General features: G+C 37.9%; 1 protein-coding gene across 1 annotated transcript in view; it reads left to right on the forward strand.

The window, feature by feature from the left end:
* The window catches only part of LOC102856777 (chromosome unknown open reading frame, human C8orf34), a 429,483-nt gene that overhangs the window by 270,365 nt on the left and 141,110 nt on the right, over window positions 1–18,008 (forward strand). The window contains exon 8 of the mRNA XM_006880533.1: window positions 17,126–17,211. Within this exon, the coding sequence (XP_006880595.1) occupies window positions 17,126–17,211 (86 nt within the window). The remainder of the gene's footprint in view (window positions 1–17,125; window positions 17,212–18,008) is intronic.

The raw sequence follows: 18,008 nt of genomic DNA on the forward strand, positions 1-18,008 counted from the left end.
AATCTCTGTAGATGTTCATTGAAATGAAAAATAAACTAAATTAAAAGAAAAATTGAAAACAAAAAAAAAAGAAAAAAAAGTCTTTAACTTAAAGAAAACCATTACATTTCTATTAAGGTTTTCAGGATAGGATAAAATATTTTCTGTGACAGAGAAGACACTTGTAGGGGTCTTGCATTTTGCTGGCCCATTGTATCATGTACTAGCCAGACAGACACACTGCCAAGCGTAACTGTTGAAATTTAACTCTGATTTTTAAACCCAAGGAAACTTTTTAGCACAGTTATGTTGAACCAAACCAAATTAGATGATTGCAGTTGGATTTAGAAATAGTGACACAGAAAAGACCTCAGATCCTTGGATGTAGACTGACTTAGTTGACTAACATCAAGTGATTTTACATGAGCCACTTTTGAAATTGTTTTGAGAGTGCAGATTTTGTTGAAAATTATCTTTGTAGGGTTTCTGAAAAAAGAGAATGTAACTATTTAAACGGAAAATCAAAGAGATCTATCAAAGCCATACTATCATTTGGATGGAGAATTATGGAAATCTCAGTGAAGCCATGAATCCATGAGGGGATGGATGCAAGTCACATATACTTAGAGTTCAGTGCACAGAACTACAAAGTATAATGTTCTGATTGGTTTACAATTAGTAAAGCCAATTAAATGCAAGATAAAGCAAAATATGACTTTGTGGCTATAATTTGTTATGTCAGAACACATAGGATTTACTGATTGGCTAGAGGAAAAGGCACAAAGTAAGTGTCAGAGAAAGGAGGGGGGGTTCATGATTGATCAGGAAGTAATGGCATGAGGGGTATTTTCAGGAACAGGTTATTTAAAAGTACCCTAGCTAAGACACGAGAATTCGTGAGGAGAACCTGAAATAGAGAATTTTGCTAATGAGTTGGTTACATACAGGCTCCTTGATATGTTATATTTCACCTGTTAATCTGACCACGGAGAAAATTTTTTTTTTGAGAAAAAATGTTTTTTAAATGGAAGGGTTGATTCCTACGCAACAGGGTCAGAATGAGTGTGAAAGGTTGTACTTTAGTTTAGCATTAGTTGAACCATTTTACCTTAGGGACAGATGCCTCTTTTGATTTGGTATCCCACATCACATTGGGGCAAAATTACACCTTCAAATCAATTTGAGAGAATCATCCCTGCTTAGTGTGTAAAAGTTTTAGAAGTGAGTGGTAGTCAAACACTATTAGGTGGTAAGGAGCTTTAAATTGATTCGTGTGAAGAGGAACAAAGACTTCATCTTGACCAGCAGGGAGTATTGATCTGTTTCTATAGCTGCTGCTTGTTTTTCAACTGCTTTGGAAAAAGAGTAACATGAAAGGTTTGATGGGGTCTGAAAGTCAGCTTTACTTCATCTCTCTTGATAGTAGACAGAATGTCAAACAAACAAACAAAGAAAACCCATGATATACACAAGTTTAAAACATGAATGTTGATAAGAATGACTCAGTTCATCACTTTGGAAAGAGGTCTGTTTTTAAAAGGAAACGTATATTCCAACAACTTTCAAATATTTGCTTTAGGGAAAAAATAGTCTTCCCAACAATTAAAAAAATTAGACTCAATAAGAATGAAATAGATAGTAGTATGTCTGTATGTCTGTTATTTGTGATAATTGACTCAGGGGAAATGGATTTTTTAGAATCATGATTTTTAGAACATAATTATAATAAGTAGTAGGAGAAGGGAGTCTTTGTTGTTTAAGTCAACATCCAAATGACCATGAACTGTATTAGCTGTAACTCTCAGATGATTAAGGCAACACGGAGGCTCTTGACAGTCTTGAAGTGCTGTTGTTGTTATGTGCCAAGTCGTTTGTGACTCATATCAACCTTATGTACAACAGCCCTAAACTCTGATCTGTCCTGTGCCAATCGTACTGTCTCTGACACTCCCATTCTGATTATCCCAGTCACTGAATCAGTCCACCTCATAGAGGGCCTTCCCCACCTGTGCTGTCCCTCCACCCTCCCAAGCATGATGTCCCTCTCCAAGGACTGGTCTCTTCTCACAACATGTCCAAGGTATGTTAGATGGAGCCTCAGAATCCTTGCCTCCAAGGAGCCACCCGGTTTAACCCTTTCCAGGATGAATCTGTTCGTTTTCCTGGCAGTCCATGGTACCCTCTATACTCTTCTCCAGCACCACAGCTCAAAGGCATCAATTTTCCTTCTATCCTCCTTGGTCTTGAGGTGTAGCTAATGTTTTACAATTTACTTTAAGAATGAAAAAAAAACAATAAGCATTATGTGTAACATTCACAAAAGTATACATTCTCTTATTTGTGTACTTCTTTCATTTCATTTCTTCTTAGTTTCATTTGTTCTTCTTCCTTTTTCTTTCACCATCTGAATGAAATCTCATATAACAAACTAAACCTTATTAATGTAAAAATTATGAGTTAATAAAAAAAGAGAGTGTGACTAGATTTTTATTTGAGACACAGAAGATTTTATTGGCAAAGACTCAAGAGAAATGGAAGAAAGTGAAGACGTAAATACTATATATATATATATATTAGCTCCATATCACAGAGGGACTATCTTTAACCTAATCTAAGTGTGTTCTGATGATGCAGTGAGTAAAGATTTGTGCGGCCAACTCAAAGACAGGTGGTTCAAATCCACAAGCTGCTCCATGGGTATAAAGGTGTCTCCTCTCATGCAGCCTACAGCTTCTGAAAACCCTTAAATGCTCAGCTTTGAGTCTGTTTTATTTGGAAGGCAATGCCTTTGACTTTTAAATCTAAATAGATGGATATTAGGATATAAAAAGAAGTTCCAGTTGTGAGGAATATTTGTCAGTTACATAGGAAAACATTTTACTCTGACTAAAAAAGAATTAAGTCATTTTACCCTTCTCTTTTCTCCAGAGTCATTAAGTGTCAACACATCTCTCCATATTTCTCTTTGAAACATAAAACTATCCTTATGCGTGATAAACATGGGTGTGCGTATATCTGCTTGGGTGTCGGTTATGGTCTCTTTGGGGTATATACCCAGTAGTGGAATTGCTGGGTCAAATGGTATCTCCATTTGCAACTTTTTGAGAAAGCGCCACACCACCTTCCACAGTGGTTGCACTATTTTACACTCCCACCAACAGTGAATAAGAGTTCCAGTTTCTCCACAACCTTTCCAGCATTTGTTGTTTGCTATTCTGTTAAATTTTGCTATTCTGACTGGGATGAGATGATATCTCATGGTTGTTTTGATTTGCATCTCTCTTAGAGCTAGGGATTTTGAACATTTGTTCATGTGCTTGTTCACTATCTGAATGTCTTCTTTGGTGAAGTGTCTGTTCATATTCTGTGCCCATTTTTCTATTGAATTATTTACCTTTATCTTGCTGTGGTACTCAAGTATTTCATAAATTCTGGATATAAGTCCCTTATCTGATAGGATGTGCAGAAGGATTTGATTCTTAGAAGGTCCCATTCATCTATCTTATCTTCTTCCAGTTGTAGGTTAACTTATAACATTTTGATTCCTTCAGTATAGTTCTGAGTGATCTGTGAACAATCACATCAGATTTTGGACCCAGCAAAGCCCTAAGATTTTTACTGAGATGAATTGAAAGAGGCATGGACATGTAGGGGATGTGTTTGACCTCATGAGAATTGGTTTTGTGTTATTGATGTTGTGGACAGGAACAGTGCCCTCCTGTGAAACTGGCATTGGTCAGCTATGGCCCTCCCCATGTACCTCTTGCTATTATTACATCAACTCAGATGCTTTATGATAGTATTGAGACAAATGTGCATTGATAATGACTAAGAAAAATATTCTTTGTCCAACATTTCAAAATTTGTTTGATTTTATACATTCTCATTAAAGAGTCATGCTATCTAAATTCAGCAACCAAGTACCTGCTGTTTTGAAAAAGCATAGTAATCCCAAAGCTTAAATATAGGCATAAATAAGAATGAGAAATTCATCATTCTGGAAAGAGATCTAAGTTATTTAACAACTTTCACACATTTACTATAGTAAAAAAAATACAGTCTCTCCAATAATTATAAATGGAGAAAAATAGGCTAGACAGCAATGAAATAGATGGCACATTAGTTATTTTTTATACTTGGCCTATAAGGGGCACCTGTGAGTTGTGGGGATACAGGTGGTCATAGTCGAAGGTGGCTGAGGAACTTCTTGGCAAACACTTGTTGATAGATTCTTGAAGAAGTAATGTGATAAAATGATTTGGCAAGTCCAAGAAAAGGCATATGTTCATCCTGTTGGTTTACCACGTTATACCCAGGGTACGGAGTCCTTGAATAATACAAATGATTAATAAGCTTGGCTACTAACTCAAAGGTTGGAGGTTCAAGTGGACCCAGAGGCTCCTTTTAAGAAAGACTTTCAGTCCACTTCCTAAAAATTAGCCATCAAAACCCTATGGATCATGCTTCTAACATGACACCAAGAGGTCACCATGATTGACTCAATGGCAGTTGGCTCATCTGTGACACATGTGTGCAAGCCCTTTGGCATCACTCAATCTGAGTCTATCTGAAAAAAAATGTTTTTGTGTGTGAAGATTAAATGAGCTAAAAGTTGACTAAAATGAGACTTACTGCCATCAAGTTGTATCTGAGGCATAGTGACCCCTCCACTGGGGTTTTGAGGTTGTAAATATTTGTAAAAGGAGACTCCCAGTCTTCTCGCTCAGAGTAACTGATGGATTTGAACTACTGGACTTTCAGTTAGCACTACAGCACATTTGATGAATATACTATGAATGATCATAAAACCAAATCCATCCTAGTTAGATTTATCTTAGTTGCACTTAGAAGTGCAAGCAGGGTGCTCCTTTGAGGCAAGACTGATAAACGTCATCTTATACATTTTTGACTTATCAGTACACGTCATCAGACACACTTGGAAAAGTGCAAAGACAGTGGAGGAGAAGGCCATCCTCAGCAAGATAGCTCGATGCAGCAACCACAACAATGGGCTTGAGCATGGCAGAGGTTGTGATGGTGATGCTGTAGAAGTCCAAGTGTTTCTAAGGGTCACTGTGAGTTGGATTCAACTCAATGGCTCCTAACAACAGATGAGAAAGTACATTGTAAATAAACTGAGCAGAGTATCATAAAGAAGAAGAAATTTTCCTACAGCAGGAAAGGAATAAATAGTATTCAAAAGGTTATAAATAAGTGCACAAGCACTAATTTGATAATTACAGATTGAATTGCTATGATTAGGTAGTTTATGAAATAAAATGATGTTTCCATTTCAGTGTTTCAGCACATTAAAATGAATACAGCATAGTGGTTGAGAGTTACAGCTTCAGTGTTCCACGGTGTCCCAGTTCCCCCACTTGTTAGCCAAGGGTACTTGGGAAGGTTATTTAATTCTTCCGTGTTTGGCATGAAATAAGCACTGAAATGTTAGCCGCTCTCATGCTGTTTTGGAAGACTTTTAATATGTGTTAAAAAGCCAGTGCCAACAGGGGGAAAGCAGCACTAGATTGACGGATCCTGCCATGTATCAGTTTTTATTTTGTTCTTGTTAAAATGAATAAACTTAACCCAAGAGAGAGATTCAAGCTACTGATTCACTACTTTTCATCAAGACAATCCAATTCATATACACCATTTACTCTAAGAATCTCTAATTAAATTTGTTTATGTGATGTTTTCTGTACTTTTAGAAATGGGAAGATAATTCGTCCATAAGTTAATTAGCCAGGAAAAAAAAAGACCACCTTCAAAAATCTTATTTTAAGGTCAGGAAGATAAATTTACTGACCTTAAGTGTATGTAGCTTTTTCTTTATCCTTGGGGATAGTATTAAAACAAATAAAATCTGTGTTTTACAGAATGACAGATAATAAAACATGTTATTTGAATGATTTTGGAAATCCTGACAATTTCGTTAAGAGAGGACTTTTGCTTTGGGGGGGAGAGAGAGAGTCAGTCATATAGTTTTCTTTTTATGTACATGGGATTTGAATGAAGGTGTATAGAAAAAATAAAAATCCTCTGCATTCACTTTATCATGTAACTTTTTGTCTCCACCATGTTACCATCCATCCTTCCTTCTCCCTGTATTTCCTGTTTCTGTTTCTCCCACCATCCTGGCTTCTGAACTGTTTTTGTCCTTGAACAAATGTCTCTTGATCTTGATCGGAGGGGTTCATATCTCCCTATTGATGATTCTCACCTTATAAACCAAGCTCTAAGTGACTGAAAATTGAGCTACATGAGTGGCTCGCTTTGCTCTTCACTTTGAAGAATGGCTAAGAGCCATGATTGTTGTAAAGGACATTGCATCAATAACTACTCACAGTGACTCTGTGAAAAATATATCTGATCCATACCCTTTTCTCAGGTATTCCACCAGTCTCTCTCTGACCAGTAAAACTGGGCTTCTCATGCTTTTGATTTTTTTTTCCACAGTTTTCTCCCACTCTATCCAATGCCTTCTACTATAAGCCCTTTCAAGTCAATTAGTTGTAGTAGCTGGGCACCATCTATGTCTTCTGATCTCAGCATCATAGAAGTCGAAATTCCTTAATGGCCTGTTATTCTTTGGAACTAATTGTCTTCCCTTTGTCTCCATTATTCTTTGCTCTGGATGAAGAGAGATAAGTAGTTGAAGTTTAGATGGCTGTTTGAAAGTATTTAAGACCAATTCACCAAATTAGGATGTAGAACATTCCTTTTGCATACTGTGTTTGTGTCAGGTTACCTTGATGCCCCTGAGATTATGAGTTTCCTGGAAGTGATTCTTTTTGTCAAGAAGTTTACTTGACAAATGTGTGTGTGTGTGTATTTGATGTAGTCCTATTCTCCTTCCATCATCTGCTTAGCTTCCATGTCTGTTTGTGTAGCCCCTCATAGATACTTATTTATACTTTTATTGCAGGCTTCTAAGATATCTTTTCAGATTTTCTATAACCTCTGTCCTTCAATCCTTTTAAATTAGATAGAAAATCAGGAAAGGTAGACACCAGGGATGCATCCTATCTCCGTACCTTTTCAATCTGTATGCAGAACATATCATCAAGGAGGCTGGGGGGCTCTGTGAGGAAGAATATGGCATCAGGATTGGAGGAAGACTCATCAATAATCTGTGTTAAGTAGGTGACACAACCTTGCTTGCTGAATCTGAGGAGGACCTGAGGCATTTGCTCTAGAAGGTGAAGGATTACAATATTCAATATGGATTGAAGTTCAACATCAAGAAAACAAAGATTTCCACAAATGGACCAAAAAGAAGCATCATATAACATGGTGAAGAGATTGAGATTTTTTTTACAGTGTCAGCTTGCTTGGCTTCACAGTTGATGCTCTTGGTACAGTCAGCCAGAAAATGAAAAGATGAAATGTACGGGGAAAATATGCTGTCAGGGACCTTTCCAGAATAATAAAAAGGAATGATATTCATCTAGAGACTAAGATGTGCCTCATTCAAGCCATGATCTTCACAATTACTTGCTATGCATCAGAGAGCTGTACAATGACCAAGGATGATAGAAGAATTTATGCCTTTGAGCTGTGGTGCTGGAGAAGAGTATTGCATATACCATGGACTGCTAGGAGAACAAACAGGTCAGTCCTGGAGAGGGTAAAACCAGGCTGCTCCTTGGAAGCAAGAATTTTGAAGCTTCATCTGACATACTTTGGGCATGTTGCTAGGAGGGACCAGCCCTTGGAGAGGGGCATGATGCTTGAGAGGGTAGAGGGACAGTGCAGGAGAGGAAGACCTTGGATGAGATAGATTGACTCAGTGATCAGGGTAAAGAGGGTAGGCGTGTCAGAGACGATGAGTTGGCTTAGGATTGAGCAGGGTTCAGAGCTGTTGTACATAGGCTAACTATGAATTGAAAATGACAAAAAAAAAGAAGATGACGAAAAAAAAGAAAATTACTTGATGGCACATGACACAACAACAAGAATATATATGATTATGAGATATATATATGTATATGTATGTGTGTGTATCTATATGTATATGTATATGTGTGTGTGTATATATATATATAATCATATATATGTGATTTTTCTGGAGTTGCCTTTATTTACTCCCCTCAGCAGTGTATAACTTTTTCCAGAAGGGCAGCACCAGGGCTGCCCATGTTTCATTCAACCATCTCTTAATAGTAATTTCTTAGTGTTTGTGATATTACATGTTATTATCAACCTTTTCTCAGTTGCCCCAATGAGCAGATAGGACTTTACTAAAACCTTGCTTTTTAATAGTTCAAAGCAGTGTTAATGATTCAACTGTTTTGATGGATTCTCTAGTATTTCCAGTTATCAAAATGTTAATTGAGTTCTTCCAAAACCTATGAAATGGTGGGGCAGAGGAGGGGGAGGAGAAGGAGACCACCAAAGAAAGTAGCTTAAATTATCTCTTTAAAGTAGCATAATATGTTTGTTACTTCAAGTGCTACAATATAGAAGATTATGACATTGTTGACTTTACTTTTACCCTCCATTGAGAGCAGGAGACAAAGGACCCAGATATCTAGCAGATGTCTGTGGAAGATATACAAAGGAGGGGAGGTCTGTGGTATACATATGTAAGGCAGCCCTGGGTTTCAGTACCATGAGTCAGGGGCCTCTGATTAAAGAAAGGAATGGAGCTAAGGGAGAAATAAATATTTTGGCAATTTTTCAAAAGGATGTTTTGGCTCCCCATCCAATCCCATTTTTCAACCTCCTAGAAATCAACACTTTGACATTTTGCAGCTGCTGCTTAACTAGATGTTTGCTGACCAAGCAGTTCTCTGAGTTAAGAGAAGTGTAAGGCTCTGTGATATTCAGCCTCAGTATGCTAAAATTATAATAGGCATGAGATTGAGCATTTAGCTTAATTTTGGGAGAATCTTTTCTCTTTTCTGTATATCAGGCATGATATCGTGCTACTACCACCACTTGAAAGGAGGCTGAGAGTTATCACCTTCCATAATGGTAAAGGAAGTAAAAGGCACTGCAGAAAGCTCCCCAGCCAGTACTTGGAAACTTGTTAAAAACCTGATGAATGAGAAACTGTCAAGAGACATCGATTTGGAGTGTTAGAGAAAGACCTTACATTCCTACTTCCATTTAGGTGGAGGAAGTGCTTGTCTGAGGCAAGGATGGTGAAATTTCATCTCATATAATTTGGGCATGTTGTCAGGAAGGTGTCAATCCTTGGACGAACACATCATGCTTGGAAAATGGAGGCTCAATGGAAAAGGAAGACTCTCAGTGAGATGGACTGACACAGTGACATCAACAGTGGGCTTGAGAATGGTATAGATCATAAAGTTGGAGTAAGATTTGCATCTGTTGTTCATAGTGTCACTATGTCACAGGCAAGTCAATGGGACTTGATGCCAATGATAACATTTAGATAAATCCAATCCCTTTTAGTTGGTGTTAAATCTGCTGCAACTTATACTTGCTTTGGCTGCACATACTAAAATTGGGACGATACAAAGTAGATTGGCAGGGCCCGTGGACAAGGATGAAATGCAAATTTGTGAAGTGTTCCTTTAAAAAAAAAATCTACTCCAAATCCCAACAATAACGACGACAACATAGAGCTTGTCTGCCTAGTGGACAGAAAGCCCAAGGTGGATCATTTTAATCTGCAGTCCTCAGGCCTGATTTTATTTGGTTTTGGCGAAACATTCTTCTAAGTGCTATAGCACTGGTCTGTCCATTTGCTGTATAGAAGTAACTTGTGGTTGCTGTAATGCTAAACACTGTGATACTGATGTGTTAAATGTGACAATGGCTACCCATGGTGGACAGTGTTTGGTGGAGCTTCCCGATTAAATCAAGGTTGGAAGTAGGAGTGGCATCCACTTCCAAAATGGCTTGCCTCCAGAACTCTATGAACAGGGAGAAACGACTGAAGTTATACAAGTGTTCAGGTCTTTCCTTCATAAGGTTGCTATGAGTCATCTACAATTCGACGGCACTTCACAATAACAGCAGCACTCTAAATCATGGTGCTCTTGTGTCTTACATTTTCGAAGTAGATTGCTACGTTCCGGATGGAATTGAACATACAAACACCTTAACTGCACCAGTTGAAGAGTCTTTTATTCAGAGATTTAAAAACAAGTTATCTCCAGGGATGATAGCAGAGCCAAAGCATGCCTTCACCCTGCCAGGCCTTTTATAAAGACGGAATGGGATTTCAAATGAGCATTAAAGTTTGTGCTACAATAAGCTTGCTGATTTCCACGCACAGGACTGCCCCTGGCTCAGACATGCCATGTTTGGCTTCATTTCCCCAATTAGTTTTAGAAAGGAGCAGCCTGGCTCTTTGATTTTACTCCTGTCTCACGGCTGCTTTAGGTTTGAGGAAGGCAAGAATGTTCCCAGGACTTCCTTGGTGTAAGTAGTCATCCTGTCAAACTGTGTGAACCATTGGTCTATAAGTTGGCCTTGTCTGTCTGAGAAATCTGGTTTATGAGTTCCAGAGTATTCTAAAAGCCACCCCTCCTTCAGCTGGCATTTTTGCTTTAGAGTTGAAATAAAACAGAAAAGCCTAATACCAAAATCCATCCATTTTGCATGTGTGATTTCCCTAGATTTGGCTCTAAAATGCTTCAGAGTCTGCCAGGAGAGTAATTACCGGCAAAGATAAGAAGCTACCTATGACAGTTACATGTCTGCAATTAAGAATATGTGAGAGAACCATAAATTTGATGAGAGAGTTTGAGATAGTAGTCTGTATCTCACATTTGGGATATAGGAAGTTAAAAGGGACTTTTAACAGTAGAGAGCATAGTTTTAGTCCCATGGCACTATCAGTCATGTTTTAGAAGCTAATGCTCAGTAGTTTTAGAGTATGGAGATGAGAATTTAACAAGCAGAATTGTAGGAAAGGCCTCTTTGGTGGAGAATGCTATTCCACCCAATTCTGTGCTCAGATAAGGGTACATGTTATTGTTATTTATCCTCACTTGATTGATGGCAGTTATCAACAGTATATACATAGGTAATAGAGGGGAATAGTTTTTAAAGTAAGAACCAGTAACTATACACACTACTGAAAATTCTCTGAGCAATAGAAACCACAGAGAGTATCATTTTTAAAAGTTCTGGAAAGTAAACTGTGTCTGGTGTCAGAGAATGTTGTTAGAAGAAACTAAGAGTGTCACTGAGAAAACTCAGAATTAAAGAAAGAAGACCATTTGACAATAAGGCAAAATGGGAATGACTGGGAGCAATGATAGACACTGAGATGCAGTAGGGGTCTTTGGGAAAGAGGATGAGATAAAGCTACTCTAGCAAGTTTTATGAAAAACTGGAAAGGAGGAGAAGTGATGGGCAGACCCTTGGGCAGAAGGCAAAGTTTCTTAGGACAGCAGTACTTCCCCGCCCACTAACAAACATTTACATTTCAGCATGTCTTAATTGTAAAATTCTACAACATTCAGTATATCTACCATGTTGTTCAGCAATCATCATAACTCATTTAAAAAATTTTCTTTGACCCTTAGGCAAAGCTCAGGATTCCTTCAACAATAACTCTTTCTTAGTCCCACCCTTCCTTCCATTATAACCTCTACTAATAGACTTTGGTTTCTGTGCATTTGCTTATTCTAGGTACTCCATGGATGTGGGACCATACGTTATCTGTCCATTTGGGAACTGATTTATTTTGCATAGCATAATATTTTCAAGGTTTATCTCCTAGAAGCAGGAAGTCCTCATACATGCAGCAATGACTCTTTATAGGATAGAAAGTGAACAACTATTGAAAGCACTCAAGGACTACAGATAGACATTTAGGTTAGTGCAATGCACTGAATTACTTAATGTGGCCTCTATAGCTATGGTCTTTGTAATTAGCCCCAAATGGCTGGGTAAAATTATGAAAGTGTGAATGAAATGTTTGTCACCCACCAATAAAATTGTATAGTTCAAGAAAAATTTAAATAAGGTCTACAACTCTCTTTTGAAATATTCAAAAATATACTGCCATTGAGTTGGAACTGAATCATAGCTGCCCCCTCCAGTGGTTTCCTAAGGCTGTAAATCCCTCAGAAGGAGATTGTCAATCTTCCTCCATTGGAGCTACTGGTGAATTTGAACCTCAGAAATGTGAACTCCAGGTTTACAGCGCAACTCCAGTGCAAGCTCCCTTCTTTAGAGAAGGCATCAGACAAATAAGCTCAGTTTTGTCATCCCACTAAACGTAACATGAACCATCTCAGGGACAAAAGGGGGGAATCTGAGAGAAGGATCTCAACCACTGACAAGAAAACTGTTCTTTTGGACTCAGTATCCCTGTGCTGAAACTCTTTGACATAGGAAATAGAAAACTATAACACCAGAGGAGGGGAGCTCTGGAGGTCCAGTGGCAAGAAGGTGCGATACAATCCTGAAGGCACACTGTTTGAGGCCACCAGTTGCTCCTCTGAGAAGGATGAACGAACAGTCTCCTCCCATGCAAGTAACTATCTCTGAAAGTGTGCTGGAGAATCTCCATGGTACACACCACCACCAGAGGGATGATAAAAAGGAGCAGCAAAGAAACAGCAGCAGCAAAATGAGTTGAGCACACTCTCAGCCAATTTTTGCAGTTATTCTATGGGCATAATAATGAATTCATATGTGGGGTCCTGAAGAGCTGGAGTGTACTGGGCCTGGACTGCATTTCTGGGTAGTTTGTAGAGTATCTTAAATACCATGCAAACACACTCATGTCTTACTACAAATTATAGGTTCTCTTGATCAACAGATGCTTTTGACTTTGAAGGTCTTCAGTAAAGTTTTATGTTGATGACAATTTTTACTTTTTTAAGACTTCAGAATTGAGTGAGTGACAAGCTGTTACAATTTCCCTTAAAAATAAACATGGAGAAACATACCGTTATCCTAAAATGGAAAATGAACACTTGAAGAGCCTCAGCAATAACTCGATGGCTGATGTTATAAAGGAGCTTTGTGAATTAAAAGCAGATTTGGGGCAGAAAGATAAGTTCATTTTCTAGCTCTTTGAAGAAAATGGTCCAAAATTTCTTAAAAACAGAATTGCCTCTTGTGGCTTCCCTGATCTAATTTACTTTTCAGTGTTCTATTTATTTTGCAGAACAGGATTTTCAAAATACCTGGGTTAGAGTAGTATATCATATTCTGTTGTTCTTTGTAGAAATTTTGGAGCCCAGATAGGGTAACTATCTCTTCAGACAGCCTGATAAATATCTTCAAATAGTGAGTGAACAAGTTCTTCCTAATTTTCTACCTTGATGTCTAAAAGTCCTTTTAAATTTAATAAGTCACGAACTATCCAACTTGGCCAGTTACTGTCAAGTCAATTTCATAGGGTTTTCGATTGTGAGTTATTTTTCAAAATAAATAGCAAGAACATTTTTCCTGAAATACCACGAGGTAGACTAGAACTTCCACTGTTTAGATTTGCAACAGAATGTTTTAACCAGGGACTCCACATTCCTTTCTTGCTGTTATTATGTGCCATTGAGTTGACTTTGACTCATCGTCACCCTGTGTACAGTAGCTCTAAACTCTGTCTTATCCTGGTCCAATCTCACTGTATCTCACACATCTGACGCTAGTACCCTAGTCACTGTGTAAATCCATCTTATTCAGGGTCTTCCTCTTTTGCATTGCTCCTCCCTCCTTCCACTCATGATGCCTCTCTCCAAGGACTGGTCTCTTCTCACAACATGCCCAAAATGTCTGAGACAGAGCTTCAGACTCCTTGCCTCCAAGGAGAAACTTGATTTCACCCTCTCCAGAACAGACCTGTTTGTCATCTTGGCAGTTCATGGTGTGTTCAGTACTCTTCTCCAGAACCACAACATAAAGACATCAGTACTTCTTCTGCCATCCTTATGCTTTGTCCAGGTCTCTGATGCAGAGCAATTAATTGTGAAGACCATGGCTTGGATCAGGCGCACCTTAGTTTCTAGACTGACATCTTTGCACTTCAGCACTCTGGAGAGGTCCCTGACAGCAGACTTTCCTAATTCAGTTCGTCTTTTGGTTTCCTGGCTGCTTGGTTCAAGAGTGTTGATTGTGGACCCTAGCTAGCTTAAATTGTTGTTTTCAATCTCATCTCCATCTGGCATGATGCTGCCAGTTGGCCTAGTGGGGGAGATCTTTGTTTTCTTGATGTTGAGCTTCAATATATTGAAAAATGCAGTCCTTGAATTTCTGCAAAAGGTACTTCATGTTTTCCTCAGTTTCAGTGTGCAAGGTTGTGTCATCTGCATAAGTAATAACCTCCTAAACAGCTCCTCACTTTTGTGCTTGCCTCCCTAGAGCAATGGTCAGTGCAGTAGCCAACATGATCCTTTTACAAAGAGATCAGCGCTTCAATTAGAAACAGGACCAAGAGGTGTTCTGTCTAGGGGCTAAAAATGCAGGAGAGTTGGTTTATTATGAAAGCGATTTTAGAAAGTAAAGAGAAAAGGTGTGGAAGTAGGAATAGGAATGAAACACTTGTATTTTTTTAAAGGATTTAACTTTTATTAACACTATTTCCCGGACTTGCTCACACAACCCCTATTTGCACAGTGCCTATTAACCTCTTCCAGAAATAGTGCTATGTGGATTAGGGTTTGGGAACATTGGCAGAGCACTCAGGGAGAGCAGGGGTGTGAAGCAGTCTCCCTGAAATCTTGCCAAGTCAAGGCATACTCAACTCTTAAAGGTACAGAACACAGAGTGTGGACAAAGGCGAACTGGCTTCATGGCATCTAGAAGGCCACATAACATACTGTATTGTTTCCATGATTGTCTTCTCAATGCAACAGATTGAGGGTTCTGTTAAGATTAGTCACAGTCATAATTTTCTTGTATTTCTACATTTGGTTTATTATCGACCATCTAAATAAGTGTTTTCATTGTCTTTTTTTTTGAGTGTTTTGTTTTTATTTTGATCCATTTAAAAGGCTCTCTCTCTTTCTTGTTGAACCTAGCTTCTTTATTTTAAATATAATTTTATTTTTGATCATGATTTTAATGGACATTCACAGAGAAGTTAGATTTTTATTCATTTATTATTGCACATTTTACCCCTCCCCCTCTTTTCCCTCTCTCCCCGTTCACTTTTTTATTTTAAATATTCATTCACTGTTGCACAATTACCTTTCTTCCCCTCCCCCTGTCCACTTTACAGTGATATACCTCTTTTTCTGCGCTGTTGTTGTATATATAATGACTGTATATTCATTTTAGATAGTTCTTTCTTTCATCTGTTACAATGCAGTGGTTATTGTCTGTCCATTCCTTTTCTTGAGGCATACAATGAGCAAAAAGATTATTAAAGCACTTCTTCCCAGTCCCACCCCTATGTTTTGGAGATTTATTTTCCATTTAGATTTCTAGCCCAATGTTAAATATACAAAATGTGTTGGAGCTAATGGCAAAGTTTTCATAGTTAGTTGTAATTATTACTACAATTAGGCAGTACCTGATATGCAGATCTCTTGTCCACAGGGTTGCTATGAATTGTACTTGACTCAATAGCACCAAACAACAAAAACAACAATAATACATTTACACAGTTTCTCTCTGTTTTGGCAGAATGGTTCTAGACAAATAAAACTAAAAAAAAGAAAAATTGATACCTTTTTTGTTGGACTGATGCTCCTAATCATTAGAAAGAAATAACAAAGATGAGCATAAATATGACAAGACAGAGTAGAAAAGATTTGAGATGTTGGGAATTAAATAATTTAGAAGTGTATTTCACTAAAGTAAAATTCTAAAACTATTAAACTAGAACACTTGACTACAATGTGTTATTCCTGTTAGGAAATGAACACTGAAAAATTTTCAGCGAGCTTATACAAAAGAATAATTATACATTTGTGTGTATAAAGTTATACATGTACATAAATATATAATATGTACAGAGATATACAGAAAATAAGTATTTGAATGAATTGAACAACATTTATGATAGCATAAAATATTTTTTAAATGTGCATATATACTTGAATTTGTAAAAACCAGTTGAAACGTTCTGCAATATTCCAAAGTAATATTTGCATATTTTATAAGCATATATTTTATATAATTTTTGAGCCTGGTACAGTGATGAATTACATTTGAATATATTTTTAAATTTAATGTAATTTATTATGAGTGTGTGGCCTAGTGGCAAGAAGCTACACTGCAATCCCAAAGGCACAGGGTTCGTTGCCACCAGCTGCTCCGTAGGAGAAGGATGGGCAATCTCGTCTGAAAGGATTAACTGCCTCAAAACACCCACCCAGAGGGTCAGCTGTGGATCAGTTCCGACTTGACTTTATACAAGAGCAACATATAAACACTATTTTATTAAGATACTTGCTTATTAGCTAAATACAGGGAAGAAAAGAGAGGGCATCGTAATATCCAGTCTGTGGCTCTTTTGATAAATATACTTTCCTCTAAAGTTAGCAGAATAATCTTTTATTATGCTATTTTTAAGGTAGCGCTCACAAAATGTATTGCTGAGATCCACCTTCATAACTAATGCAGTTTAAAAGGGTAATATGAGCCCAGACTACTTGAATTTGATATTGCTGGTCAACTTTTCTGATTATGAAGGGAGGACACAGAGGATCTGCAGTATATTGTTCAAGATTACTAGCACACCCCTAAAGAACACTTTTTATGACATCCTTGGCAGTCACGGTAGGAACCTTCATGTCCACTCTTGAGATTTATCTTAACATAGATGCAATTAAGCGCAGATTGATTAATGCTTGTGTTATGTAGAATTATGTTTGATATTTGTCTGTGAAATCCCGAAAACCCTCTCATGAATCTAGAGTTTCAGGGAGCACTCTATTAGGCCATGGCTTTCACTCTTCCCAGGTCTCCAATGTAATTTTAAGTACAACATTTACATCCAATCCTCATCCACTCATACTTAAAAGAAAAATCGATTCTACTTAGAACAGTCTTCTGTGTATGTAGGAGAAAAGACAGAACACTTTTTCGTATAGGTTAAACAGCAAAAACACAGCAAATGTATTTTGTAAAGTTCCATTTCTGCTTTGATAATGCATGTCTGATACTTTCAAGTCTCGTAGTCCTTTCAAAAACGTTATATAGTTCATATTGTATGTCAGTATTCATAAGATTTCAGCCTTTCTTTATTTTTTTAATTATTTAGACTTCAAGGAGACAATCTGGTAGAAAGGACGGAAGAGTTGTCACAGACACTTCATTCTCCAGATGAAATAATGCCTGATTCTTTGGGTAAGTTTCACTTGCTCATTAATTTATTGCCAATTTTCAGAGGCTGTAAATTATACAGGAGATTGTCCATCTTGTTCCCATGGAGCTGCCCATGGATTTGAATTGCCCTAGAAGTGTCACGGGGAGCTCTGGTGGCCTAGTGACAAGAAGCTCCACTGCAATCCCAAGGCATGTGGTTCGATGCCATCCTCTGCCCCAAAGGAGAAGGATGGACATTCTCCTCCCATGTGATTAGCTGCCTCTGAAAACCCACTTGGTAGTCAGCTATGGGTTGGTTCCAACTCAGCGGTACACAACAACAATAACAACAACAACAGAGATGCCACATTCACATTAGTAACACAACTCCCTGCAGACTACAAGCAGTGCTCATTGCCATTTTAATGTCATTTGAAGATTTAGATAGAAACAAGAATAAAACGGAGCTAAGAATCAACCTCTACTCCTAATCAGCCATACACTGATTTCATATTTAAATTGTAAGGTTAAGGTCCATCGACAAAAGCAAAAAAAGAGAAAAGAAAAAAGAAAAGAAAAGAAACCCCCCACCAAAACAACCAACCAACCAACCAACCAACAACGACAACAAAAAGCAAGTGGAAGTCTATGGGGGAGAGAATAGTCTAAAAGTATTATATTTTAGGGCATTATTTTTATCGTAGGAGTATGCAATGAGGGTTGTAGAGTGGATTATATTTGGGGCTAGGGTGTGGGGTTTGGGGAGGTGCGGGGAGGGGATTGTGTACCAATGAGGGAGTTTTTCTTTTGCTTTTCAAGGAGAGGAGCAAATGGGGGGG

The sequence above is a fragment of the Elephantulus edwardii genome, unplaced genomic scaffold (genome assembly GCF_000299155.1).
Source record: "Elephantulus edwardii isolate Elephantulus edwardi_28Jun2011 unplaced genomic scaffold, EleEdw1.0 scaffold00008, whole genome shotgun sequence".
NCBI classification, from domain to species: Eukaryota; Metazoa; Chordata; class Mammalia; order Macroscelidea; family Macroscelididae; genus Elephantulus; species Elephantulus edwardii.